Source organism: Carassius gibelio, chromosome A8 (assembly GCF_023724105.1).
Source record: "Carassius gibelio isolate Cgi1373 ecotype wild population from Czech Republic chromosome A8, carGib1.2-hapl.c, whole genome shotgun sequence".
Taxonomy (NCBI): Eukaryota; Metazoa; Chordata; class Actinopteri; order Cypriniformes; family Cyprinidae; genus Carassius; species Carassius gibelio.
In genome coordinates, this window is record NC_068378.1 from 28,126,612 (window position 1) to 28,154,085 (window position 27,474).

Consider the following 27,474-nt stretch of genomic DNA (forward strand, 5'->3'; position numbering starts at 1 on the left):
GCAGGCTCAGAGTTTGGGAATATAATACTCAGAGCATTCTGTTTCTGATGATATACACTACTGATTATAACTGTGGACAGTGGGATATGGTTTTTAAAAATACTTTTATTAAACAAGGATGCATTAAATTGGTCAAAAGTGACAGAAAAGACTTTTATAAAGTTAAAAAAGATTTTTGTTTCTCGAGCTGGAAGACTCAAGACTGGAGGAATGATGCTGGAAATACAGCGCAGCATCACAGAAATAAATTACACTTTAACACAGATTCACACAGAAAACATCTGTTTTACATTAGAATAATATTTCACTATTTTACTGTATTAAATGCAGCCTCGGTGAGCAGAAGAGACTTTGAAAAACATAAAAAACCGATTGATGTCATAACAGTATTTGTGCCTGATCTGTGTGTTTCAGAAGCGACGGAGGAAGTGTCTCTGGACAGTCCTGAGCGTCAGCCGATCCTGTCAGACGGCCCGTCGCCCGCCATCACACCCGTCACACCCGTCACCATCAGCCCCAGACTGGACGTGTTCGACCGCTCGCTGGACCAGGTCTGTCGCTGTGACCTCATCTCAGTCTGCTTCATATCTCACACACATCGTTTCTCACGCTCACTGGACTTCTCCTCTCTAGGATGAAGAGGAAGAGGAAAACAGGGACACGCTTGACATCCAGATCTCAGTTTCTGACCCTGAGAAAGTTGGTAAGGTGTTCTGCTGGACGCTGGGAATCGATAGACCTTTTCAGATGTTATCAGGATTCACAAACTCTCTCTGTGTTTCTAAACCAAGAGTGTGGCGTGACATTTAATACACCTACACACTCACTGCTAGAATTGTGTTTGTTGCTTTTCATTAAGAGAGCATTCATACTTTTCTAAAAACAAACTGATTCTGATTGTGATGAATGTTTTTGTTTTTCTAGGTGACGGCATGAATGCGTTCATGGTCTATAAAGTGACGACTAAAGTAAGAAAAGCTTCAGGTTGTGGTCTGAGATGATGTGGATCTTCTGGAGGATGTGTGTGTGACTCTGTCTCTGTGTTTGCAGACCAGTCTGTCCATATTCAGCAGAGACGAGGTGTGTGTCAAGAGGCGCTTCAGTGATTTTCTGGGTTTGCACAGTAAACTAGCCTCCAAGTACATGCACATGGGCTTCATCGTCCCTCCTGCGCCTGAGAAGAGCATCGTGGGTAAGTCCGTGATCAGAGTATGATCAGAGATGTGTTGTGATGGTGTCATATCAACGATGAGCTCGTGTGCGTGTGTGTGTGTGTGTGTGTGTGTGTGTTTCAGGAATGACGAAGGTCAAAGTGGGGAAAGAGGATCTGTCATCGGTGGAGTTTGTAGAGAAGAGAAGATCTGCTCTGGAAAGGTATTCACGATGAGATGTAGAGTTTCTTTATTCATTTATTCACATTCTGATGAACCGTTACCGATTCTTAAAAGTTAATGTGTGAATAAAACTTACAGAAACATTGTGTAGCTCCAGCCGTCCAGTAATCACAGGAATATTTGTGCTTTCTCACTTTTGATGTGAAACAAAGTCTCGGCAGTTGTATCACTAAATTCAAGCAATGCATGTGTGTGTCTTTAAATGTGTCACTTTCCAGAAGAAGTAGCTCTGTAATTAGTTACTTTTTTATGGAGTAATGCTTTGTGTATTTAACACTGGTGCTGTAGTGAGACCATCATCTTCCTCTTTACTACTAGTTATAGCACCAAATAAACTCGAACGAACATCAGAAGAATCACTGAATCAGGCAGGAATCATGTAATCAATGAATCAGTGATTCAACCGCAGAAAGACATCAATAAATCAGCTTCTGATCAATAATGTCACGTAAAATCACATTCACCTGAGGAAAGACATGTAATGACTCGATAGTCAGCTAGAAAAAAATTCGACTAAATTTTCTCCTTTTTAAAAAAAAAAAAAATAACTCATGATGATCAATATGTGCATTACATTAAATTTTTATTATATTTTTAATGTCTTTTTTAATGAATCCTTCTTGAAAACAAGTTCTGACATCTGCCATTTAAATGGTTATATTTCATGAACAAACTGGAGTAGAAACAATTATATCATAAAAAAAATTATTAAAATATTTTTAATAATGCTTATTATTCAAAATGCATATTTTTTATTATATAACATTTTATAATTTAAAAAAGCTGCCTTTAAATCTTTGTCTATTAATCACTTTATAATAGTAATAAAGTTTAGTTTAATATTAGCAGAACTTGACATGTGCTGGACCTGATTTCCTTAATATCCAAACGAATCCGAATCGAATCGATACGCAGGAGTCTGGTGTTTTCTGCTGGTCTGATGCGCTGGAAAGATCACTCCTGTTCTGCTCTTTTGTGGCTAAAAGGTTAAGCAAGAAATATTAGATAAATAATAATGGAGGTGTGCTGCTGTGCTGTCGTTCTCTCCGCCGCTGATCGTTCCTGCGCTCCTGGTTTTGCACAAACTGATGAATCGAATAAGAATTACAGTTAAGTGAGGCGCTGACATTTCTCTGCCCTTTTTATCCGTCCGCTGACTGACGTGAAGGTCAGAGTTCCTGGGTGCTGATGGGAGATGTGTGTTTGTGCTGCAGGTATCTGCTGAGGACGGTCAAACACCCAGCGCTGCTCAAAGACCCCGATGTCCTGCAGTTTCTGGAGAGTTCAGAGGTACCCTCGCTCCTTCATATCATCACACACTTACTGAGCTGCTCTTGGGTTTATTCCCATCACTCATTTTTGCCAAAATCATGTCTGTAGTTTACAGCATTTCATACTTTTAATTAACTGGCTTTAACAATAACTAGAGGTAAAAGCTACTATTGACGAGCTGGGAAAATGTTCCGGATTCTTATGGATAAACGCACGGAAGCCAGAGATGCTCACAAGTCTCTGAGCTAGAGTCCAAGTCAAGTCTCAAGTCTCTTTATTATATTAAGTCTCTGGTTATAATAAATGTTGCATCACGTACAGCGACCCATCCAAGCTGCTTAGAACACTGCATAGCTATATATAAGGAATTCAAAGCATGTAATATGTTATTATGACAACTCTATCTATTAGCATACAATATCAACTTTGATTTTGGTATATAATCAGTGTAAACAGGCTATTGCAACATGACAAAAACACCAAGAATGCTTTACTTTTAAGTTAATATCTGTATTTTGCATTTATGGATTCAGTAATGGCCTTCTGTCTGTCCTGGCTGTATAGCTGCACACCTCTTGTCTCGCTTAAGAATGAACAAAGCTACGCTGACTTATGTTATTCATACAATACCTACTCACAAATAAACATCAAAAACAAAGCCGGCTGCAATGAATTTCTGTGCAAAACAGCTTTTACTACTAACTCTTCCACACAAGAACATTGTTATCACACAAGAACATTTTGATAGAGAACCAAAAATATTTAAAGTAGATAAAATTAGAATAAATAAAATGGAAATGTCTACATACTATTACTACTGTAAACTTTGCAAATAGGACATCAGCCCCTTCAAGTCAATGAACAATAACAAAGTGGGCTGCAATGAATATCTGTGCAAAACGTCATGGCTCCGCTCCTACCCAATGACAGAGGCACGCAGGTTTTTTTCCACTGGAATACTCCCGTGAAGGATGCGTGCACAACTAATAACTAATATCATCACGCTATAAAGGGTTGGCCTGCGCTGGGTGCGCCCCTCCCCCTATAACTGTTCTGTCTCGCGGAGGAGCTCATTTGTGTGCATCTGTGTGAAACACGCGCTCTGAAACACGCATAGGAAAAAAGAGCGACAGAAAGAACGGCTCCCCTCCAGCCGTGACTCGGCTCCCATCGTTCATCTTTATGAGCCGTTCAAAAGAATCGGTTCGTTCGCGAACGTCACAACTCTTACAGCGAGCTCATCTGACGTTTACTAAAAATTAACATTGTTCACGAGTCCCGGAGCTCGAGTCCGAGTCTGAAGTCTTTCGAGGACGAGTCTCAAGTCGAGTCTGAAGTCACTGTTTGTGCGACTTAAGTCGCACTCGAGTCCGAGTCTCAAACTCGAGTCCCCATCTCTGACGGAAGCTCAATTCCGTCACAGGATAAAAAAATAAAATAAGTAATGGCACATTTTTATCTCAAAATTCTGACTTTTTTTCTTGCAGTTCTGAGAAAGATTCAAAGAATTGTTAGATATAAACTCTGGATTTAGAAATAAACTCTTAATTGAGAGATAAACTCTTAATTGAGAGATAAACTCTGAATTGCAAGAAATAAACTCTGAATTGCAAGAATTAAACTCATACTTGATATACAAACTCTGAATTACAAGAAATAAACTCTGAATTTGAAGAAATAAACTCCTACTTGATATACAAACTCTGAATTACAAGAAATAAACTCTGAATTTGAAGAAATAAACTGTTAATTTCAGAAATAAACTCAGAATTTGACGAAATAAACTCAGGATTGAGATAAACTGGATTGAGAAATAAACTCTTAATTGAGATGTAAACTGAATTGCAAGAAATAAACTCTAAATTTAAAGAAATAAACTCTAAATTTAAAGAAATAAACTCAGAATTGATGTTAAACTCTGGATTGCAAGAAATAAACTCAATTTAAAAAAATAAACTCTGAATTGCAAGAAGTAAACTCAGAATTTGAAGAAATAAACTCAGAATTGATATACAAACTCAGAATTTGAAGAAATAAACTCAGAATTTGAAGAAATAAACTCAGAATTGATATACAAACTCTGAATTGCAAGAAATAAACTCTGAATTTGAAGAAATAAACTCTGCAAATTGATATACAAACTCAGAATTTGAAGAAATAAACTCTGAATTTGAAGAAATAAACTCAGAATTGATATACAAACTCAGAATTGCATGAAATAAACTCTGAATTTGAAGAAATAAACTCTGCAAATTGCAAGGGAAAAGTCACAGCAACCTTCTTTTTATTGTTTTATTCCTGGGAAGAAACAAGTTTCCATATAAATGTGTTTTCCTGGCTCTTTGGAGCAGATATTTCAGATGAACCATCCTGACATCAGTTTATACATGGAAAAGAGTGATTGTGTATTCTTCAGTGAGAGAAGTGCATTATATTAGGTAAAGTGACCGGTGTTAATAGCATCACGCTCTCAGTTCTCCTAAACAACACACAGAACAGATCCAGCGAATCTCTGCTCTGCACTCCCTTATTTCCTCTTTAAAGGCCCAGAAGTGGCTTTGGCGTGAGCGTCTGTATTAACTATATATAATGGAAGACTGAGGCAATTGTAAAGGGCTAAACGCTCGGGCCGATTGAAAGCTATTTTTGCCGGTGGGTCCTCTGAGAGTTTTCCAGGGTGAAACGTATTAAATTGGACCGGCATTGAAATGTATGGGACTGGAGAAACTCCCTGTGCGCTGCGGGAGGAGAAACGCTCCCCGCGGGACGAGGGCTGAGCCGCGGCCTGTTAACCGGTTTGTTTGCCCTTATTTGTCATTTTATCCCAGCTGCCGCGAGCCGTTAGCACACAGGCGCTGAGTGGAGCCGGAATATTGAGGATGGTAAACAAAGCAGCCGACGCTGTCAACAAGATGACAATCAAGATGAATGAATCGGATGCGGTAAGGCTCGGATTTTTGGACTTGAATAATGAGACGAATTAATGAGCTGCTCTCTGGCTCCGGTCCTAAAGTGTGTGTGTGTGTGTGTGTGTGTGTGTGTGTGTGTGTGAGAGAGAGAGAGCGGGGTCAGGACATGTGAACACAGCTTACAGACAGTACAGTACAGTACAGTGTCACACATCCATCAGACTTGCATGTAATCATGGATAAAATCATGAATTTAGACTTTAAGAAAGGTGACACAGCAATACTCTATGAATAAATGCTTCAAATGTTCTTTGCACTAAGAAAACATCTTTCTTTGTAAGAGCTGATCACTGTGGTTTATTTTGCTGTAAGTGTGTGTGTGTGTGTGTTTGTGTGTAAAGTGGTTTGAGGAGAAACAGCAGCAGTTTGAGAATCTGGACGTTCAGCTCAGAAAACTTCACGCTAGTGTGGAATCACTGGTGTGTCACAGGAAGGGTGAGAACACACATCATAACATCATAAAACAATAACAACACGTGTGTAATGAGTCATATTTATGATCTTATACACTACCAGCCGTAAGTGTGGGGTTGGTTCGATTTTTAATGTTCTGCTCATCAAAGCTGCATTCATTTGATCAAAAATACAGTAAAATAGTGAAATATTATTCTAGTGTAAATCATCTGTGTTCTGTGTGAATCTCTGTTAAAGTGTAATGTATTTCTGTGATGCTCCGCTGTATTTCCAGCATCATTCCTCCAGTCTTCAGTGTCACATGATCTTCAGAAATCATGAAAATATGATGATTTACTGCTCAAGAAACATTTCTGATTATCATCAGTGTTGAACACAGTTGTGCTGCATGATATTATTATGAAAACAGTAATGCCTTCTAAAGTTTGCAGTAAAGTTTATAAAAAAAAACAATCATATTTATCAAGGATGCATTAACCTTCTATTCCTCTTTGAATCCTGAAAAATAAAATGCATCAGTTTCCACAAAAATATTAATGTTTTTAACACTGATAATAATCAGAAATGTTTCTTGAGCAGTAAATCATGATATTTTCATGATTTCTGAAGATCATGTGACACTGAAGACTGGAGGAATGATGCTGAAAATACAGCAGAGCATCACAGAAATACATTACACTTTAACACAGATTCACACAGAAAACAGATGATTTACACTAGAATAATATTTCAGTTTTTACAGCATGTTTGCTCAAATAAATGCAGAAGAGTCTTCGTAGCACTTCAGATTATTGAGCTGTAGTGTATATTCTGACTTCTCTGTTCTCTCTGTGACTCTCAGAGTTGTCTGTGAACACGGCGGCGTTCGCTAAAAGCGCGGCTATGCTTGGAAACTCGGAGGATCACACGGCGCTGTCGCGAGCTCTGTCCCAGCTGGCCGAGGTGGAGGAGAAGATCGATCAGCTTCATCAGGAGCAGGCGAACGCTGACTTCTACCTGATCTCAGAGCTGCTGGGAGACTATGTGCGGCTCATCACCGCCGTCAGAGTGAGTGGAGCACATCCTGAGCGCTGCTGCTGGCCACAGTGCACCTCAACACTGTGTGTGTGTGTGTGTGTGTGTGTGTGCGCAGGGTGTGTTTGACCAGCGGATGAAAACATGGGGAAAGTGGCAGGACGCTCAGCTGATGCTGCAGCGCAAGAGAGAAGCCGAAGCTAAACTACAGTACGCCAGCAAACCTGAGAAACTGCAGCAGGCCCGAGACGAGATCCGAGAGGTACAGAACACCTCAGACTCATCACGAGCGCTGGGGCCTTCCCTCCCTTCGGTTCACTCATATCTCTGCTGTGTTTAGCTGCCGTCACCTGACAGCTGCAGGAATTCATGACACTTATTGATTCTTTTAAGCACCAAACATTTCCAGCCTTTTTAATTTCTGCATTTTCCCCGTCACGCCCCACAAAGGAGATCGAGGAGGTAGGACCTTCGCTTTGGTTTGATTTGCTGTCTCCATCGTCACACACACACTGTAGACCAGAGACTCATTATAGATTCATCACACACTCGTCTCACACACCGCAGTGGCTTTAACCTCTCACTTAAAAATAGAGTTCAGATGAAGTGAAAGTGTGCTCAAGATCAGGAGGAGTGTGTTTCTTCATCAGGTTTGTAGAAATGTAGCACTGCATCAGTGTCTCATCAAAGGATGCTCTGCAGTGAATGGGTGCCGTCAGACTGAGAGTCATCTTTTGTCTTCTCCAGATGTTCACTGATGGACTGGAGTGCTGTGGATTATTGTGATGTTTTTATCAGACTCTCATTCTGACGGCACCCATTCACTGCAGAGCATCCACTGATGAGACATTTCTACAAACCTGATGAAGAAATTCAACACGTTTTCATCTTCGACTGAACTGTTCCTTCTCCAGCTGCTGGTTCATTTGTAATATTTAATAAAAGCTGATGTCTTGTGTTGTTTAGTTGTAGTTTGTAATGCAGGATTCATTACAGTTCACGCCTTAACACCATAAATCATCATCATCATCATCATCATCATACGCTCGATAGATCTGATGTGACTCGTGTTCTGCTCATGATGGACAGTTTTTCTGCTCTTTGTGTTTTTTAACACACACTGAAGTCATAAAGCCTCTCGTGTCTCTGTGTCTGTGTCTGTGTGTGTGTGTGTGTGTGTGTGTGTGTGTGTGTGTGTGCAGTGGGAAGGTAAAGTGCAGCAGGGGGAAAGGGATTTTGAGCAGATCTCGAGGAACATCCGGCGAGAGGTCGGTCAGTTCGAGGTGAGAAGCGTGTCTTTGCTCTCGCTGTTAAACCAAGCGCTGGACTCTCTGACCTCAGCGTCTCTCTCTCTTCACAGAAAGAGCGAGTGAAGGATTTCAGAGTCGTCATCATGAAATACCTGGAGTCCCTGGTTCACTCACAGCAGCAGGTCAGTGTTGAACCATCACGACTGAGCGATAAACTCCAGATCAGCAGCTGGGAAAGCTCTTCTCTTGTGTGTTTCTGTGTTTCAGCTGATAAAATACTGGGAGGCGTTCTTACCTGAAGCCAAAGCCATCGCGTAATCATCACACCTCCGGCTTTCTTTATTCCACAGCATGATCATGCAAGAAGAAGAAACCTAATGATAGCACTACATGAATAAACCCAGAATCTGAATCTCTTTGTACCTGTTCGGTGTCTGAAGATCAGCGCTGTGTTTCTTCACTCCGATGGAGATCCAGCGATCGGCTCTTTGTGATTCTCAGCTCGTTCGTCTCATATTGAATGTCATATTAGGCAATGATCCGGCAGGGGAAGGCCTTGTGTTCTCGTGTGTACAGAATGAAGCATTAATCTTTAATAATCAGTATTTAAGAGCATCAGTAATCGACGAGGCGTCTGGTAGCTCCTGCACGGTGGATGAATATACATATGTATATTTTTTTATTTTGCTTTGTAGCCTGAAATTTTGGATCGTTTCAGTTGATTCATTGTTCTAACAGATTTTTTAATCCCGAGTATTTTTTACTCTACATTCCTATATCTGAAGCTTAATAAAGGAGTGAATGCGTATCAGAACTGGACTTCATGTTTTTGGCTTCGGTTTAAAGTGGGTTGCTGCTCGCTAAAAACCACAGCTTTGGCTCAACAGAAAACTATTAATGCAACAGTTTGTATCAGTCTTTTGAGTTATGATGATTTTTAATAAAATTATGTTCAACCAGCAAACTACACTGTTAGAGGAACTTAATATTTAGTTGCATAAACACTAATGTTATTCAAAAAAGAAAAATTATAATTTATAATTAGAATGGTGAACATGGAATAAATTAGTCTGATCTATTCCTATAATAGCACATTATTTTAAATAAATAAATTTGCATAAATGAAGCTCATATATCTAACGTTGTACATGCAGTCATCAACAGTGTTGTGTGTAATGCCTTTCCAAAGAATTAAGTTCACATCAAGATACTTATGAAATAAGCATGTTACATTATTATCATTATTGTCATGTATGCATTAAATACTGTAAATGCTATAGAACTTTATGCATAAAAGAATACTGGATTTAGCATCAAAATTAAAATGCATGTTTTTAATGTAACCTAAAATACTTTAAGAATAACTTCTTATCTAATCCTGTATGATTTAGAAAGTAATTAATAATAAGTAATGCAATGCTTATAATGAGTACTTATAACGATAACCACAAAAATGTAAACATTTAAACTAAGAAATATATTTGTACATTTCCAACTTATCAGCATTAAAAACACTAAGAGGTGTCTCCATTTATTAAATAATTAGAAAAAAGTTTATTCTCCTTATCCACTCATTAGCAAAGCATGCCTTTACTTATTATTAACTTATTTTAAATGTAAAATCTATTTCAATTGCACACAATATTAAGTTGATGTAATGATCAGCATTATGATAAAAAATAATGCTTAAACTAGATCTTTTTTTAACTTTCAACCATGCATTATTTTTTTAAGCTTGGTACATGATCCCCTGGATTTATTTCTAGATATGATGCATGCTTTTCTAGTTCTGTTCTAATATGTCCGTGAAAACAAACAGCTGAAGTAGACTCTAACTGAACATGCATCTGCCTCTAAAGAGCTTCTTCTGAAGAATAGTTCACTGAGTGTTAGTAGTTTTTCAGAAAGAGAGTGAGCAGAAGAGCAGCTGATCGTCTGTCACATCGCTGCTTAAACTCTCTTAAACAGAGAAATCAAAGAAAGCGTGTTCTTGACAGGCCCCGGCGAGCATCTCAGTGCTCTGCATACACGTCAGAAGGCCCAGGCCCGTCCTCGCCTCTGTCCCGGCGTATTGGCAAGCTGTCACATTAGGAGCTGCTTCATGATGAAGGCTGTCGTGTGCGTCTGTAGATCTGCAGAAGAGTCTCTGATGATGGCGTTTCTCATCTGAATGGCTGATGCTTGACCTGCAGGTGTTTCTAACACTGTTGAGAATCAGCCACAGACAGACAGACACAATCAAATTAAAAATATACCAAAAATGGCTAAAATAAATGCCATCAAATATAAATTTGATTGGCTCTTGCTTCTGACTTTTTAAAATTAAGGCGGGAAGCTTTCGAGTGAATAACGGGGTTCAGGCGGTGCACAGAAGAAGAAATGTTTCTGTGTTTTAGTGTTTGACAGCAGGGGCGGACTGGCCATCTGTGTGATCTGGAGAATCACAGAACGGCTGGTACTCCAGGACCACCCACACGCAGCCATCACCTCATTCAGACTATACGTCGCACCTTAGTATAAGTCGCATCAGTCCAAAAATACGTCATGACGAGGAAAAAAACATATAAATTGCACTGGATTGTAAGTGGCATTTAGAACCAAGAACCAAGAGAAAACATTACAGTCTACATCTGCTATTTGCTAGCAGTATTTGATTGCTCTAGTCTTTATCCACTCATCATCATCATCATCATCCACCAATCAGAACACACGAGAACTCTTTGCTTCAAAAGCTCTTGCAGCAGCTCAACACTGGTTTCTCCAGGCGGCAAGGAACTCGACCGGAAGTTGAAGTCGGGTGGGGGCTGCCATCTTTTAGCAGAACTTCACTTGCGTTAGCATTCCCATTGACTCCCATTCATTTTGGCGTCACTTTGACAGCGAATAACTTTACATCTGAGGCGTTTAAAGACTATGTTTGTCCATTATTTATTTCTAAAGATACACGACAATGTATAAAGGGCTCCATTACCTTCTATGTTACATTATGGCCCCGTATAAACAGTTTTTGTAAAAATAGGCTAACGATTGCATCATAACCACTCGGCTCTCTGTCGCATTACCATACAGACAGGAGGAGAAGCTCGCAGGCAATTAACTTAATATGGCGTACTGGCGTTACATTTTAAAATACTATACAAAATAATTAATCAATACTTACTCCTGCTCACTCACGACAAAGAACTTCCCGCTCAAGCTCGCCGTCTCTGCAAGATTAACGATGGCAGTTTGCACGCACAGCTACTAGAAGATTTACATCTGTCAGACAGGTTGCTGACGTCGTCAAGCTTCGTTTGAGTCTGCGCGTCAGAAACTGAAGTGCTAAAAAACGCTAAATATGGGCTTCACTTGTCTCAATTGAGTTCCAATGGGGTCGCTGTGTCCATTTCTTTTACTGTCTATGGTTTTCTCTGAGGTCAGATCACATCCGATTGTGGTTAATCTTGCAGATCATGACTTATATCTCCTCTTCCTCTCGCTGCAGTTTGGTAATATAAAGATTCCTCCTTTGAACTCCCTCCTCTTCTGTGGGTTTTATTGTTCTGGGTCTGAATTTGGGCTCCTGGGGTCTCAAAAAAGAAACATTTTCAATCTCCAAGGTGAACGTTATGACAACACACTCTTAGACAAAATGGTTCATTGGGGTTCTATATAGAACCATAGGGCTCTTTACTCAACTCCAAAGAACCTTTTATACTAAAAAGGTTATATAATGACAAGAAAGAACCCTTTTGGTACAAAGGTTCTTTAGGCTATTATGCATTAATATATTACATTATTCTGCAACATTTTGTATTTGTAACTAAATTATTGTTTGTAGTAACATAATATCACATTTTAATCATGCTGATTTTTGGAGAAAAACTGAAATGGCACTCTTCGTGTGATATTGATTAACTACATATAATGATAGAAAAAATATACATTTTCTAACCCCCATATCTTGAATTTTGTGATCATTCACATGCATTCATAAATGCATTTGAATACACCGAATAATGCAGTGAAAGAACGCACTCAAAATGCACACGTTCACTAGTATGACTTCATCATGTAACTTTAACATTAGCCTAGATTAGCCTAGATATGTGCACTTTTTAGGCACGATTTGTTTAGTTATTGAATATACTCGATACATTTAAAAGGCACATCATTAAAACAAACCCCACACTGACTCAAATGATTCGCGAACCCGAAACTGACTCATATGATTCGCGAATCCGCTCCAAACTCCCGAACTGACTCAAATGATTCGCGATCCCGCTACGAACTCCCGAACTGACTCAAATGATTCGCGAAACCGCTCCGAACTCCCGAACTGATTCAAATGATTCGTGATCCCCAAACTGACTCAAATGATTCGCGATCCCGCTACGAACTCTCGAACTGATTCAAATGATTTGCGATCCCCAAACTGACTCAAATGATTCGCGAAACCGCTCCGAACTCCCGAACTGACTCAAATGATTCGTGATCTCAATGATTCAAATGATTCGTGATCCCCAAACTGACTCAAATGATTCGCGATCCCGCTACGAACTCTCGAACTGATTCAAATGATTTGCGATCCCCAAACTTACTCAAATGATTCGCGAAACCGCTCCGAACTCCCGAACTGACTCAAATGATTCGTGATCTCAATGATTCAAATGATTCGTGATCCCCAAACTGACTCAAATGATTCGTGAAACCGCTCCGAACTCCCGAGCAGACTCAAATAATTCGTGATCCCAATGATTCAAATGATTCGCGATCCCCAAACTGACTCAATTTGGGAGTCTCAATTTCAAATGATTCGCGAACCCGCTTTGAACTCCCGAACTGACTCAAATGATTCGTGATCCCGTATTGAACTCCCAAACTGACTCAAATGATTCGTGATCCCATACTGAACTCCCAAACTGACTCAAATGATTCGCGAACCCGCTACTAACTCCCGAACTGATTCAAATGAACTCCCGAACTGACTCAAATGATTTGTGATCCCAATGATTCAAATGATTCGCGATCCCCAAACTGACTCAATTAATTCGCGAACACGCTTTGAACTCCCGAACTGACTCAAATGATTCACAATCTGAAGTTCCCATCCAAATCAAATGACACCGCCAGCGCTATTATTGGCTTAGTTCTCTAATTTCATAACGTTTACTGAAATTAAGGTACGAAAAGTATGTTGTTAACAAATAAAATATGAATATTTCCATTCCGAACTGCTTTCCATGTCGAAACATCCACGAACATCACCAGGTGAGCAGATCACTCTCTCACTATTTGATTGCTCTGGTCTTTATCCACTCATCATCATCATCCACCAATCAGAACACACGAGAACTCTCTGACCACAGCTGCTGTGCTTCTAAAGCTCTTGCAGCAGCTCAACACTGGTTTTCTCTGAGGTGGTCGGATCACATCAGATTGTGGTTAATCTTGCAGATCATGACTTATATCTACTCTTCCTCTCGCTGCAGTTTGGTAATATAAAGATTCCTCCTTTGAACTTACTTTGAGGTAAGCAATACACGAAATTGAAAGGGGAAAATAAGCATAACAATAAATTTAAAAATATAGCCCTAATTAATATAATATTATTATCAATTATATATGGTTAGCCTATATTAATGAATGAACAAATGAATGATGCATTTATAAGGGTCTCTCCTCAATCACCAGCAGTGTGCAGCATCCACTTGGATATATTATATATTCCGTATTTTCCGGACTATAAGTCGCACTTTTTTTCATAGTTTGGCTGGTCCTGTGACTTATAGTCAGGTGCGACTTATTTATCCAAATTAATTTGACATGAACCAAGAGAAATCATTACCGTCTACAGCCGTGAGAGGGTTCTCTTGATTCTTGGTTCTAAATAAATGTGACTTATAGTCCAGTTCGACTTATGTTTTTTCCCTCGTCATGACGTATTGTTGGACTGATGCGGCTTATACTTAGGTGCGCCTTTTTCTCCGAAAAATACGGTAATGATAAAAATAATAATAGCCTTATATGAACATATATTACATAAAAAGACACGATCAACGGACTGTGGGATGGATAAAAAATATTTGATCAATCTCTGATAATCTCAGGTTGCTCTGGTCACCCTGGTTTGTTTATTCATTAAACTCATGGCCACTACATCATCATGTTCCCAAGAATTAATATATCGTGGCCACAACAAAACTAAACCAAAAAGACTCAGTTAAAAAAGAATTATCTTACAATGAATATAATTTATTAATTTATGCCAGTAGTTATGTAAATGAAAAACGAATTCGCGATCGATATGGAACTTGAGTCGTAGACATCTTTAATGATGTGTGATAATGTGATAATGATGAAGTTATAGTTTATGAAGTGAATTGCATTATTTACATTAAAACTAGCAGTAACTCTGAACTAATGTGAGCAAAGAACGCTTCTGTGCGCTGGCCTCCTCCCACAAGTTAAGAGATTTTAAACAAACATTTGCAGTCAACCAATTGAAACAATACACATTTTAATATTATAAAAGTGTGCACATGGAGAGAAATAAACAGCAGATGTTCATGTTAATAACTTCTTTAACTTGAGCAAACGCTGCTAATACACCTACATTTGTTAATAAAGTAAATAAAATGAAAACATGAATGTTTTAATGCTATTGAATAAAAAGAAACGATCCACTCGAAAGTCTCTGCTCATCATGACAGGACCTGGATCAGTGAGCTGCATCTCGGGCTGATGACGTCACTTCCAGGGAGGTATGTTGTACACGCCCTGTCCCTTAACTCCCCCCCCCCATCAAAGAGTGCCACGAAGAGAGATGTGCAGAAAAGTGAAGCGCAAAGGAAAAATGGTATCGCAAGCTCAAACTAGACTGACACGCAAAATAAAAGCAGCGTTGCAAATAAATTAATAGAAATGACCATGGAAAATATGTATTGCGATATCATTGCTTTCGCGCTGTTTCATTTATGTTTTGCAATTCTTAATTTTTGTTTGCAAAAATCCAATTTATTTTCCTCAATACTTAAATTTTCGTTTGCAAAACTTTATTTTCTTTTGCAAAACGTAAATTTTTTGCGTATATATACGGCGTTAAATTGACTCCATATCATTCACATGCATTCATAAATGCATTTGAATACACTGAATAATGCAGTGAAAGAACGCACACAAAATGCACTCACGCACTAGTATGACTTCATCATGTAACTTTACATTACCATAGATGCGTGCCCTTTTTAGGCACGATTTGTTTAGTTTTTGAATATACTTGATACTGTTAAAAGGCACGTTAAAAAAAAACACAAGTTCACATATTACACCTAAACATGCGTGGAAAATGAAATTAGAACTAGCTACTTACAAATGCCTATCCATATACAGCTATGATTCCCAAACCCGCTTTGAACTCCCGAACTGACGCAAATGATTCGCGATCCCCAAACTGACTCAAATGATTCACGAACCCGCTTTGAACTCCCGAACTGACGCAAATGATTCGCCAACCCGCTTTGAACTCCCGAACTGACTCAAAGATTCGCGAACCCGCTTTGAACTCCCGAACTGACTCCAATGATTCGCGATCCCCAAACTGACTCAAATGATTCGCGAACCCGCTTTGAACTCCCGAATTGACGCAAATGATTCGCGAACCCGCTATATGAACTCCCGAACTGACGCAAATGATTCGCGAACCCGCTTTGAACTCCCGAACTGACTCAAATGATTCGCGATCCCCAAACTGACTCAAATGATTCGCGAACCCGCTTTGAACTCCCGAACTGACGCAAATGATTCGCGAACCCGCTACGAACTCTCAAACTGACTCAAAGATTCGCGAACCCGCTTTGAACTCCCGAACTGACTCCAATGATTCGCGATCCCCAAACTGACTCAAATGATTCGCGAACCCGCTTTGAACTCCCGAATTGACGCAAATGATTCACGAACCCGCTATATGAACTCCCGAACTGACGCAAATGATTCGCGAACCCGTTTTGAACTCCCGAACTGACTCAAATGATTCGCGATCCCCAAACTGACTCAAATGATTCGCGATCCATTTCATAATTTGTTTATTCAGGTTGAGCTTAGACCAAGAGCAGAGAAAGACACTCACTCCAGCTCAACTTTAAGTTACTTTTAAGCGCCCCAAGTCAGATTTTTTTGTCAAACCACCCTCAGAAGAAGACAAAATACCTGACAGTACAGAGAGTGTTTAAGTTGAGTGTTTAAATCAACAGTACACAAAGATGGCGCAGACAGACTGTTGTCGAGTTTCCAGGGCCGTTTTTTATTCCCAGTCCGTCCCTGGTCATGAAGGTGAGTAAATAACGACCGAAACATGGTTTATTTGATGAACTGTTGCTTTAAAAAGAGTCAGTCTCACATCAACTACTCTTAGCGAACTTTTATGATTCTTTCACAAAGCTATTTCGCATTTTTATGGTGCTCTTTGATTTCTCCTTTAGTGTTCCACAGAAGACAGAACTTATATAATACTGGTTTGGATAGACATGAAGTGAGTATAGGCTAAGTGATGACAGAATGATAAATTTTACTCAATTATTCCAGTCTTTGCAGTTTGTTAGCCAAACTGCTTAAAATAATTATTAAAAATTATATGAAATATTTAATACAGTACATTTAATAATTACTGCTAAATATAAAATCAAATCACACTGATTCAGCAAACATCAATATACTGTAACTGTCAGGCGTGTTTGTTAGATATTTCTGTGTTCTGATAAACGGGTTCAACTGTTTCACATATGCATCTGAATTGGAAAAAAACTGTAAATTCAGTCAGACTTGTAGCCAAAACACATTTGGTGAATATAGTTTCTAAAAACGCACACACCTAGCCTATAACACAACTGATAAAACGTTGTCTGGCTTTTATTTATCGTATCTCCAAACAGCAGTGTTATGTTGTGTTATGGTCAGAATACAGTGACCTTACTTGATCAAATGCACCTCAGGGCTTCAGATAAGAGGAGCAATATAAGAGCCGATGAAGAGAGCGGCCTGTAATTATTTGTGTCCTGTCAGGAGAAGGGCCTCCGGACCCCTGCGATTCAAATCTGGAGCTCGGAAGAACCAGAACGAGACAAATATCAGACCGCTCTCGCGACACTGCTGAAATTGCATCAGTTTGTCATGAACGCAGCTGCCAGCCGCACAAACTATATCATCTGCTTGCTAATGCGAAGCCTCGGTTCTCTGTGCGTGAAGCATCTCTTCGGTCTCGTAGTGCTGTAATAACTGCAAATGAAATATATCCCTTTTATATTTCCTCTCTGTTTATTTCCACTGTTACAGATGTAATGCACAAGCTTTTAGCTCTCAGTGATTTCATATTAATTAACTGTGAATGTGATCACATTACTTCAGTTAAAATTCTTTTTTTTCTTTCGTTTCTCTTTGATGAATCGCTCTGCACACGTTTCCTGATTTGGCAAATTTGAAGTTCACCGTCGTGTTGGCAAGCGGCGCGATAAGCCCAGTGTTAATTCATTTCTCTTATCTGTTTGTGATGTTATTTATAATCCAATGCCTGCTCATTTTCAGCGGGTAAGAGAAATGATTTCTGCGGCCGGAGTCCGTTTGGCTCTCGTGAGGGTCGGAGCAGATGAAACTCCAGTGTTTATCAGATGCATTCGATGCGAATAAACACAGGTGACTATTATAGTGCATTGAAAATGAGAGGTCATGGCTGAACAGGTGTACAAATCAAGTCAAGTCACATTTATTTCTACAGCGCTTTGTACAATACAGATTGTTTCAAAGCAGCTTCACATTAATAAACTGGAAAATAACTGAATCAGTGACGCAAGCTTATTTCAATAGGAAACAAGTTCAAATTCTACATTCTGTTTTTTTTATTAGTCATTTTTTCCCCGTAGGGATTTTAAAAAAAGTATTGGTTGAAGCATTAAAAGCCATGAACCAAACCAACCTGGTCAGCTATGAGGAGAATCACAACATTACAAACTTTGATTTAAAGCAAAAAAGTGTTTGAAAATCAGATAAAAACAAAAGTGCAAAAAATTTGCAGCTTTAATGAGGGAAAGAACTACAATCCCATGAAGTACCGCAAATGACCACTGCAGCTTTTCAGTCATTTTTGACAATTATTTTTATTATTATTATTTTTAACAAACCTTGATTCAAAAAATGTGATAAAAAAAAAATGCTCACGCTTGTTGTTTAAAAAAAAAATCACCACACTGGAAACAAATGGGAAGCAAATTTAATCTAATGGAAATGTTTTTGTAATATCAACTTCAAATTTGGAACACAACTTGTATACATTTTCTCACAGTTTTAGAAAATAATGTTTTGTATAAACAAATTAAAAAATACCAAATTAAATAAAAAAAACAACAAATAAATAAATATATATATATATATATATATATATATATATATATATATAATTTTAAATATTTTGGGTGTAGTAAGGCCAACTCACTTTAAGTGGAATTTGCAGTAAAGCATCATGGGAAAAGTAGATTTTCACCCACAAATTCCACTGCTAATGTCTGCAAAGGTTTATTTATAAGATATCATTACAAATCAGTTTCCTATGGAGAAAATCAATGGTATTTTTACTTCCAGAACAAACTGTTGCATTTCTAAAAAACAATAGTGTCATTATTCAGCTCACTTCAGTTCAGTGTTGATTTAGCTCAGTTCAGTATCAGTGTAAAGTTCATCAATTCTGAAGCAAGTTCAATTCGAGCGGCTCAACTGAAGACAATAGTGCCATGATTCATGTGATCAAGAGCAGATCACCGGTTTCATGTGTTTTCTGTGTTTCTGTGCTTCTCTTGTTCTGTTAATTGTGTATTTGCATGCATTAGCGCTCTTTAATAGAAGCAGTCGTGTCCTCGCCTGATTTCAATGTTTCTTAAAAATATCGATCTCCACTAATTGACTTTCTGTCTGAGGTCTAATGATTAAACTCAAACTGCAACCTTTGCTTTGAATTCGTGAACTCCCGCGAGGCCCTTTAAGCAAATTCAGAGAATCTGAGCGCGGGACACTCATAAACGCTCACGATACGAGACGTCAGAGCAGCTTTACTGGAAAGAAAGAAAAACAGCACAGTGTTTTCTGTTCAGAAGAATCTAGTTTATTGGATCCTGCTTGATTTTATTTGACTGCCAACGTGGATGGCAAGCGCTTCAGTACACTGAGAAGTATTGACCGCTCATTTGCATACATAAATCTATTGGCGATGTGACATTCGTCGATGAATCTCCAGCCACACAGAAGGCTGCTGACTCCTGCGCACTGCATTATCATTTGTGACGAGCGTTTAATGAACTCTGACAGCCTGACGTTCATGACATCGACATAGCTTTTCACATGCATTTCATATCTTTAGGAAAGAATGCTGTTGAAGGAAGTCCAGCTGCTCTGCATTAAACAGCCCTTTGCTATATTTTCACTGCTTTGATTTGGAGTTAATTTATGGACATGTTAAGCACTTTTGCCTTGATTCCACGGCTGATTAGAGATTCCTGGCAGTTTCTTTTGTTGTGTTGTGCTAAAGGTCAGAATGCAGTGGGAATTCATTTAATTGTGAGACGCGGGCCGCTGGCAGTGTCAAATGACTTTGGCCGTGAGTTCTTCCCATTTCATTAGCTGGCCGTTCTCCAATCCCTCGCCCCGTAAATGCACCGTGACACGCTCTGTGTTTAGTATGCAACAGATTATGAATGACCGCGGCGAGAAGTTAATAGCAGGCCTGGACCCATCAACATCTTTACCAACCAATCAGCAGGTCTTTAACGCCACAGAAACACAGCTGCGTGATGTAATGAAGTCGTGTTCTTTAAGCTATAACCTTATCTGCGCCGTTGAATAGTTTTACGCTGATCAATAAACAGTTTTCTGTGGCCTTTTGCTGGTGTCACTTGTCATTGGAGAATGTAAATGCGTGTCAGAAACTAGCCTGACAGTTTCCCTTTGCTACGAATGAGAAAAAACCCATCAGCAATAAAACAGATGATGTTATTCCAGTGGCGTTGTGCCATTTATACTCGCATTTACAGATGATCGTCATCACTGGAGCCTGGGTAATAAACTATTTCTGTTTGTATTAATATTTCAGCATGTGCATGCACATTTATAACCCCCCCCCCCCCCCCCCCCAAAAAAAGTATTATTTGCTTGTATAAATATATAAACATTATTAAATAAACAAGCAAAATGACTTTTTTTGGTAAAAATAAGTTGGATATTACAATCTGTTATTAGTTTTGCCTCTATTCGTTCTGGAAATTATCTTCGCGTCTTTGGATTACACAAACTATTGAGAAATATTAATAACGATTATATTCCAGTGGCCATGATGCTCTGTTAACCTTTGACCTGTTCTGCCGTCAATGACACAAAAGTGCTCACATATGCTAAACAGACATTGATTATTAACATTAGGGAAAGTCATCATTTGAAAGTAATTCTTCACATTTGCAAGGAATGCATTATTTTATTCTGCTTTTTCTCTTCTCTTCTAAGCCTTCAGAGACTTTCTGAGCTGTATCTGCTCTCCCAGCACAACTTCTTCTGCTTATTAAGATTTCAAAGATACAAACCGTGCTTCAGTAATTGCTTTCTTGAATCTGCCTTTAATAATTACACGTGGCAAAGCAGCGGTTAAAACTAGAAAGGCAGAGACTAATGGAAAACTAGATTTTTTTCACTGAATTAGAGAGCGGGACGATCCATATATTGACAATCCATCAAGATGAACGAGATCAGGAAAAGTGTTTCAGACTGTCCGAGAACAGCGAGGCAAACTGGGTGTGATGCAGTGTGGCACCGAGCGCCGGGGATGCTGGGAAAACACAGAGAGAGAGAGAGAGAGAGAGAGAGCATCACTGATACACACACGAGCATCTGAGCTCTTCAGTCCGGAGAACACAGAATATCTCATTCCTGAAGATTAATGCACCTCCAGTAGTAGAAATGTCAACGTTCAATCAACACAATTTTGAAGTGAACCGATGTAAAGCCACAGAAAATGAATCTACAATTACATAGACATGCACTGGTCAGTTCTGAGGTCCATATCACGTCTCTTCTTTCAGACTAGAGGAGAGAAAACATCCGAAACACACATTTACGTGTTTTTTTTACATTATTTACGTCTGTAGATTTCAATCTTTAAAGAGTTTGTTTTTCTCTTACAAACACCAAACGTTACAGTTTTACTCTTCTCTGTTTTCTGAAGGTTTGCGCTTATTTCATTCACACGGATTTACACATTTTACTCCTGAAAACATGGTGAAAATTGTGTCTTTTCACAGTATTTTCTAATTTATGGAGTGATAAAAGGAAAAGAAAAGAAAAACCTTTAATATGTCAAGAATATCAAACAAGAATTTATGAATCTGGCTTTATACAAAGTTTTTTATTTTCTGGAAATATATGCAAATAAGCACATTTAATAAGATGATACCTCATTTGCATTTATTATATTTCAGAAAACTTTAAATGCACTGTAATTAATTGTATGGCTATACCTGGAAAAAAGTTAAGTTGAATCATAGTAATCAAAGTAAAAAAAGGATTCTATTTAGTGTCTTGCTTTAAGTAATAAAATGAACATGGAATATTGATTCAAGTGAAATTATGTGTCACACATATTCAAGCCATCACAATCTCATTTTCCAGAATGAAATGTGATGAGGTTTGTCTTGAATGCTGAAGTTTCTCCTAAACTTTGGATGTTTGTTTAGTTCCTGTCAGTAAAACCCATCCCGAAGCATTCACTCATGTTTCTGGATCCACGTCTACGTTTCGTTTCCCAGCTTGACGCAAAGGTACAAATTACATGATTATGATGTATCATGTATTCGCGAAAGTCTCTTTGTTTGGGAGAAAAATCAATAGCAGAGCTCCTGGAGCGCCGTTACGTTTCCAGATAGGACGGCTCTAGAATTGCTGATTCTACATTTCGGATGACAGTGATTCATATGGCGCTGCTGTCTGGTTAGCTGGCTAACTTATACCTGAGGGTCTCCAGCTGACATTTCATCTACAACTTTGGGAAAGGTTAAGGGCCGCGAGGCTGCAAGCTGCAGGAAACCTTTAGCATCGGATTATTTTTAGACTCCGGACGAAAAACTCTGCTTTGTTTGGACTCGTCTGCCTCCAGAGGGCGATGAGTAATTTAGCAGCTCTGTTTTACAGGAGCCGTAAACAGGTAACGTTGTTGAACCAGAGGAAGACCTGTTTCTGTTTTAAGAACAAGGCCGGGGGGAGTGAGCGGGATCTGAAATGAATAATCTCATCTGTTTAATTCCACGTGTCATGAGTGTTTCACTCATCATCAGTGCGCTGTGTGTTCATATGTATTGAGTGGGTAAAAGAGAAACTGAATGCTGTTTCAGATGCTGTGTCCCTGCCCCCACCGCTCGACCTCTGACCTCTGAACCCCGGGACGCCCCCGCCGCATGTGTTTTGGTTGTAATCAGGGCGGCTGGAACACCTGATGTTGACCTAAGTCTCTCAGTGGGACAATCAGCGTCACGGACGGATGGACGGTCTGTTATTGCTTTCGCTGTTGCACCCAAAACTCACAAATTACAGCATTCAGACTCTGTTTTTATATTTTCTGGAGAATACGTAAGAGGTGCGTTCTTGTGCAAATCCACCGAGTCAAAGAGATTACGCCAGTGTTATTTCCATGTCACTGATATACAATTGTAGTTTCTTATAATATTTAGAATTTTAATTCAAATATTTCCTGTTTTAACATCAATTTGAGTTCGTTTTTGTATTTTTATTTTAGATTAAGACATTTTCATCCTTCTTGGGACCTGTCTCTGGAGCTTGAAGCACTACAGAGGGTCCCATTCGAGCCTTTGCAATCATTAAGCTGAAGTTGTCAGTTTCGTGATGTGTTTTTCACCGTGTAAGAACATGATGTGTGGCGAGAGAGCGCTGTGGCTTGTCGGACATAGCAACAGTAACTAATTTTCATGTGTAACACCCATTTTCATGTGTTTACGCAGCAGCGAAGGACCGCCTACCCACCTGTCAATCAATCACTGTGCTACAAGTGTTACATGCTTTACCAGTTACATGCAACTTTAATCCGATCACAACATCATGCATCTTTTGATTCTTTTGGGCTGTTTAATGCATCAACAGCAGGCAGTAGCTTGTGAGCGATGGTCTGTATGTGCTGTAGCTTGGGGTCAGAGGTCAGAACTGCAGTATTTTTTACTTCCTTTGCCTTTATCCAGTCAGAATAAAAAAGCATTTTGTAAATGCAAACACTGAGAGTGTAAATACGTAACGAGGAGTGTGTGAGACACGAGGGCTCGTTCATCACGGCTAAAGGGTCACCCTCGCTGTATTTCTCTGCAGTTCGTCTTCATTCAGCTACAGCTGTTCTTAACACTTCCTGTCTAGAGCCCGAGAGCACAGGAACTTCTCTTATTGAATTTTTTTTTTTTTTGCAGGATTTTCAATTATTCAAGTTTTACTCTAATCAAAAAAAAAAAGAAACAAACAGCTATTTAATAATTTAATTAAGAACTGATTTGTTCACAATGCCAAAAACATTACTTGTTCAAACCATCAGTTTATTAGATAGATATATATCAGTTCTCTTTTTCTTTTCTTCTTTACAGATTATATTTTGTTTTCTGCTTTATTTAGATTGTTTTCAGAACTCAGTTTTACTCTAATCAAAAAATAAACACACCTATATGTGTTTTTTTTTGTTTTGTGTTTTGCATTTTGCATTCAAATAATATTTCTCTGTTTTCTACTGTTTCATATGATTTTTCCCAGATTATTGCTCAATCATTATTTTTCCACACAGATGTGATGGCGGTGTTTGTGTTTGTTTTACAGTGAATAACATCAGCTGTATGTGAAGACTGAGGTGAGCTTTCCTCCAGTTTTTCTTCTTCATTAAGTGCGCTCTGAAGAGTGTTAAATAATATTAATGACCGGGCGAGTCGTCTCCTACCTGGCTTTGTGCCGGCTCAAGTGATTTTATCGATCAGCGCCGGGATGTGGCACAGAACAGCAGATTATTCTGCCTCTGATATTATCAGCAGCTTAAATAAGTTGATTAGCACAAGCGCTATCTTTAACTAGATCTGGATGATGATGTTGATTGGGTGGAGCAGGACGCCATCCATCTTTTTGATCTGCTAATAACTGGAATCCATCACTGCTCGCCGCTCTCCTCGTCCTCTCTCCGGAGTCCACAGGTTTTTAGGAGAACCGACCCAGGAATGTAGGACATCGGGAAGTGCTCTGTTATCTGTCAGCAGAGGTTTGGAGCGGTCATACAGCACACATCTCTACACGCGTGTGAGGATCATGTGTCAGATGAGCTCCTCTGAGTTATGGCCAATAAATGACTTTATGATTCATGATAGTCTTATGAACACTTCATTATAAGTCACAAATCTCTAAATTAATAGTTTGTATTTTGATTAGAGTAAAAATGTGTGTAAAATGAATTGATCTGAAAAGGTAGAAAATAATCTTAAAAAAATCATAAATAAATAATAGAATAGAAAAAGATATGATTCATAATCTGGAAAAAAGTTGAAAACAGAAAAAAAATATCTGGGGGAAAAAAAAGAGATAAATACAAAGAAAATCTGGGAGAAAATAATCTGAAAAAGGATAAACTACGATTTGAACTACTAATAATGTTCTTGTATTATGAAAACATCAGCTTTGAAATATATTAATCTGAACAAGAAGAAAACAGAGAGAGAGAGAGAAAAAAAGATTTTCAATAAAATGGTAAATAGAAAAATTATATAATAAAAAGTAAAACTGGAAAAAATAGTATACAAGATAACTGAGTATCTAATACACGTATGATTTGAACAATTAAATTATATTTTAATTCATAAATTAATACAATTATAGATCATTACAGTGCTATCATAAATCTCTAAATGAATAGTTGTTAGATATATATATATTTTTAATGTTAAATGAATTAAAGGGTATTCCTTTTGAAAGTCTGTCGTACTGTTTATATGAGAAACCCTTCTTCATTATAATGATGTGGATGTTACCGTAGTTAGAGAGTAACTAGTAACCAGTAAAGAGTGATTAAACATTCACAAATCCACAGCTCACATGTGTCTAACTGAAAGCCATAATGTAGGACAGATTATGAAAATGATCATTTATGAAATGGCATGAAAGTTCAGATGCACACCTCAAAGGTCGTGTACATTTTTGAGAATTATTACACACTGGATAGTACTGGTTCTTGATTCTGATTGGTTGAGCCATGTTTGAAGCAGCTACAAAGTAACATACACCTTTGTTTACGTTTGTGTGTTGCTTGGCAACCACTTTGTAGCTACCACAACTGATTCTGAGGAGCTACATTGTTTGGTGGAAGAAACTGTTTTTATTAATATTTTACTAATAATTTGATCTGTTTTATTGTGTGAAATCTAGAAAACCTGAGGAGAGAGAGAGGAACATAATAACAACAATAATAATAATAATACAACTTTACATAGCTCTATAGTGACTTTAAAAGTTGCATGTCAAAGCACTTTTACAGTAATATAGCAAACAAGAAATGCATTCATCAAAAATAAATGCATTCAAATGCACAATACAAATTATAGGATGATATAAACTGATATGAGCAATACATTCTTTACATGTATAATAATTATGTATAAATAACTTACAACTGAAGAGCTCAATTATAACGTACTGACAAATTTATATTTTGAAATTTACTCAGTAATAATTTTAACAGTGTTTAACAGTGAAATATTAGTGTCTTTAACATTAAGTAAATGTAGTCAAAATGCAAAAATACAAGAAATAAGCACATGCAATTAATATTTTTAACGTCAGCTGATATATTTAATGCTAGCTTAATAAAGAAGTTTTTCCTGGAGTCATTTTTTAATTATTATAATTTTTTTATCAAACATAAAATTGAAAGATTCTATAATTGTTATTATTGCCATTGTTATTTTAAGTATATATGCATATTTTTGTATGTTGATTTTTTTTACAAAATGGTTAATTAAAGCATTGTAAACAATGTATTGAAATAATGTTATTATAATCATACATTTTTGTTAAAGTTAAAAACAGTTGATTTTCCCATGAGTTTAGAATTTGCTGCTGCTAAGGCATTAAATCCTAAATAAATAGTTTAAAAATAGATAACTATAGATAACTGATACATATAGTAGCCGCAGCTGTTTGAGATTCTCACTGATTTATTTCGTTCACAAACACGAGTGTTAAACGCACTGAACGCTGCTGTGAACGCAGTTAAACTGATCCTGCTCTCTCCGCTCCTAGCGTTATTGATATTGTTGGATGTTTTTTCCAGGCTGGCAGAAGCTTTTCCTGCTTAGCCGACTGTGAACTGAACGCTCGGTCTTAATTTGATTAAACACTTTGTTAGGAACAGCAATTAATACACTTTCTCTGGCCATTTTTAATGGCTCGCAGCAATTAATACATTGGATCTTGTTAATTATTGTGCTGTTTCTGGTCATGGGTGAGGGTTTCAGCGGAGATGTTGTTCGGGGAGGAGGGCGAGAGCGCTGTCACGGCCTGAAAGCTCAGCACACTTGAAGCTGGAATCCATTTATTCCCCAGACCGGGCCTAATTACCCCTCGCTGCCACAGGTACAGAGCGCCTTCATCCCGGCCCGAGCCCGTCTGCACACAACCAATAGGAAAAGATTAATTGTTTGCTTTCGTTTGGATCTCCAGAGACACGGGTCGCTTAATAAAGAAAAATAATTCTCCCTCGCACACCATTGGGCTTATTTCGCCAAAATGTGTGTGGACACGAGCGCGGGAGGCTGTTGTTCTCGTTAGCCATTACATTCGGAGAGGCAGAAATACGGGAATGAAGGAAAACTGATGAGCGTCCAAGCGCCGTTGGGCACGAGTTGTATCATCATTTGTACGACCGTTTCCCTTTAATTCCTCATTATGGAAGAGAAAATAGGCCTCGTTCATGCTGTTCTTCATCAGATGCATAATAACACAAGAATAGAGGTGCAATTAGAGATCTGTGTTAATTGAGCGCCGCAGCGTTTGCTGAGTGAACACATCACGCCCAGAAACACATTAATGACTAATGGTCAATAAATGCATGCAGAAATGCAAATTGCTCTGTAA

General features: G+C 38.4%; 1 protein-coding gene and 1 long non-coding RNA gene across 2 annotated transcripts in view; both read left to right on the top strand.

Moving 5' to 3' along the window:
• LOC128019117 (sorting nexin-2-like) overlaps positions 1-9,127 on the top strand; it is a 10,245-nt gene extending 1,118 nt beyond the window's left edge. Inside the window, exons 3-15 of the mRNA XM_052605165.1 lie at positions 415-551; positions 634-703; positions 925-968; positions 1,051-1,192; positions 1,296-1,374; positions 2,609-2,684; positions 5,495-5,608; positions 5,977-6,070; positions 6,891-7,096; positions 7,182-7,325; positions 8,266-8,346; positions 8,424-8,495; positions 8,581-9,127. Coding sequence (XP_052461125.1) covers positions 415-551; positions 634-703; positions 925-968; positions 1,051-1,192; positions 1,296-1,374; positions 2,609-2,684; positions 5,495-5,608; positions 5,977-6,070; positions 6,891-7,096; positions 7,182-7,325; positions 8,266-8,346; positions 8,424-8,495; positions 8,581-8,631 — 1,310 coding nt within the window. The 3' untranslated portion in view covers positions 8,632-9,127. The remainder of the gene's footprint in view (positions 1-414; positions 552-633; positions 704-924; positions 969-1,050; positions 1,193-1,295; positions 1,375-2,608; positions 2,685-5,494; positions 5,609-5,976; positions 6,071-6,890; positions 7,097-7,181; positions 7,326-8,265; positions 8,347-8,423; positions 8,496-8,580) is intronic.
• A 7,266-nt stretch (positions 9,128-16,393) lies between these two features.
• Positions 16,394-24,710, top strand: LOC128018084 (uncharacterized). The gene is made up of 3 exons (XR_008184725.1): positions 16,394-16,623; positions 24,181-24,211; positions 24,430-24,710. It is a non-coding gene; the product is annotated as an uncharacterized LOC128018084 (long non-coding RNA).
• The last annotated feature ends 2,764 nt before the right edge of the window (positions 24,711-27,474 follow it).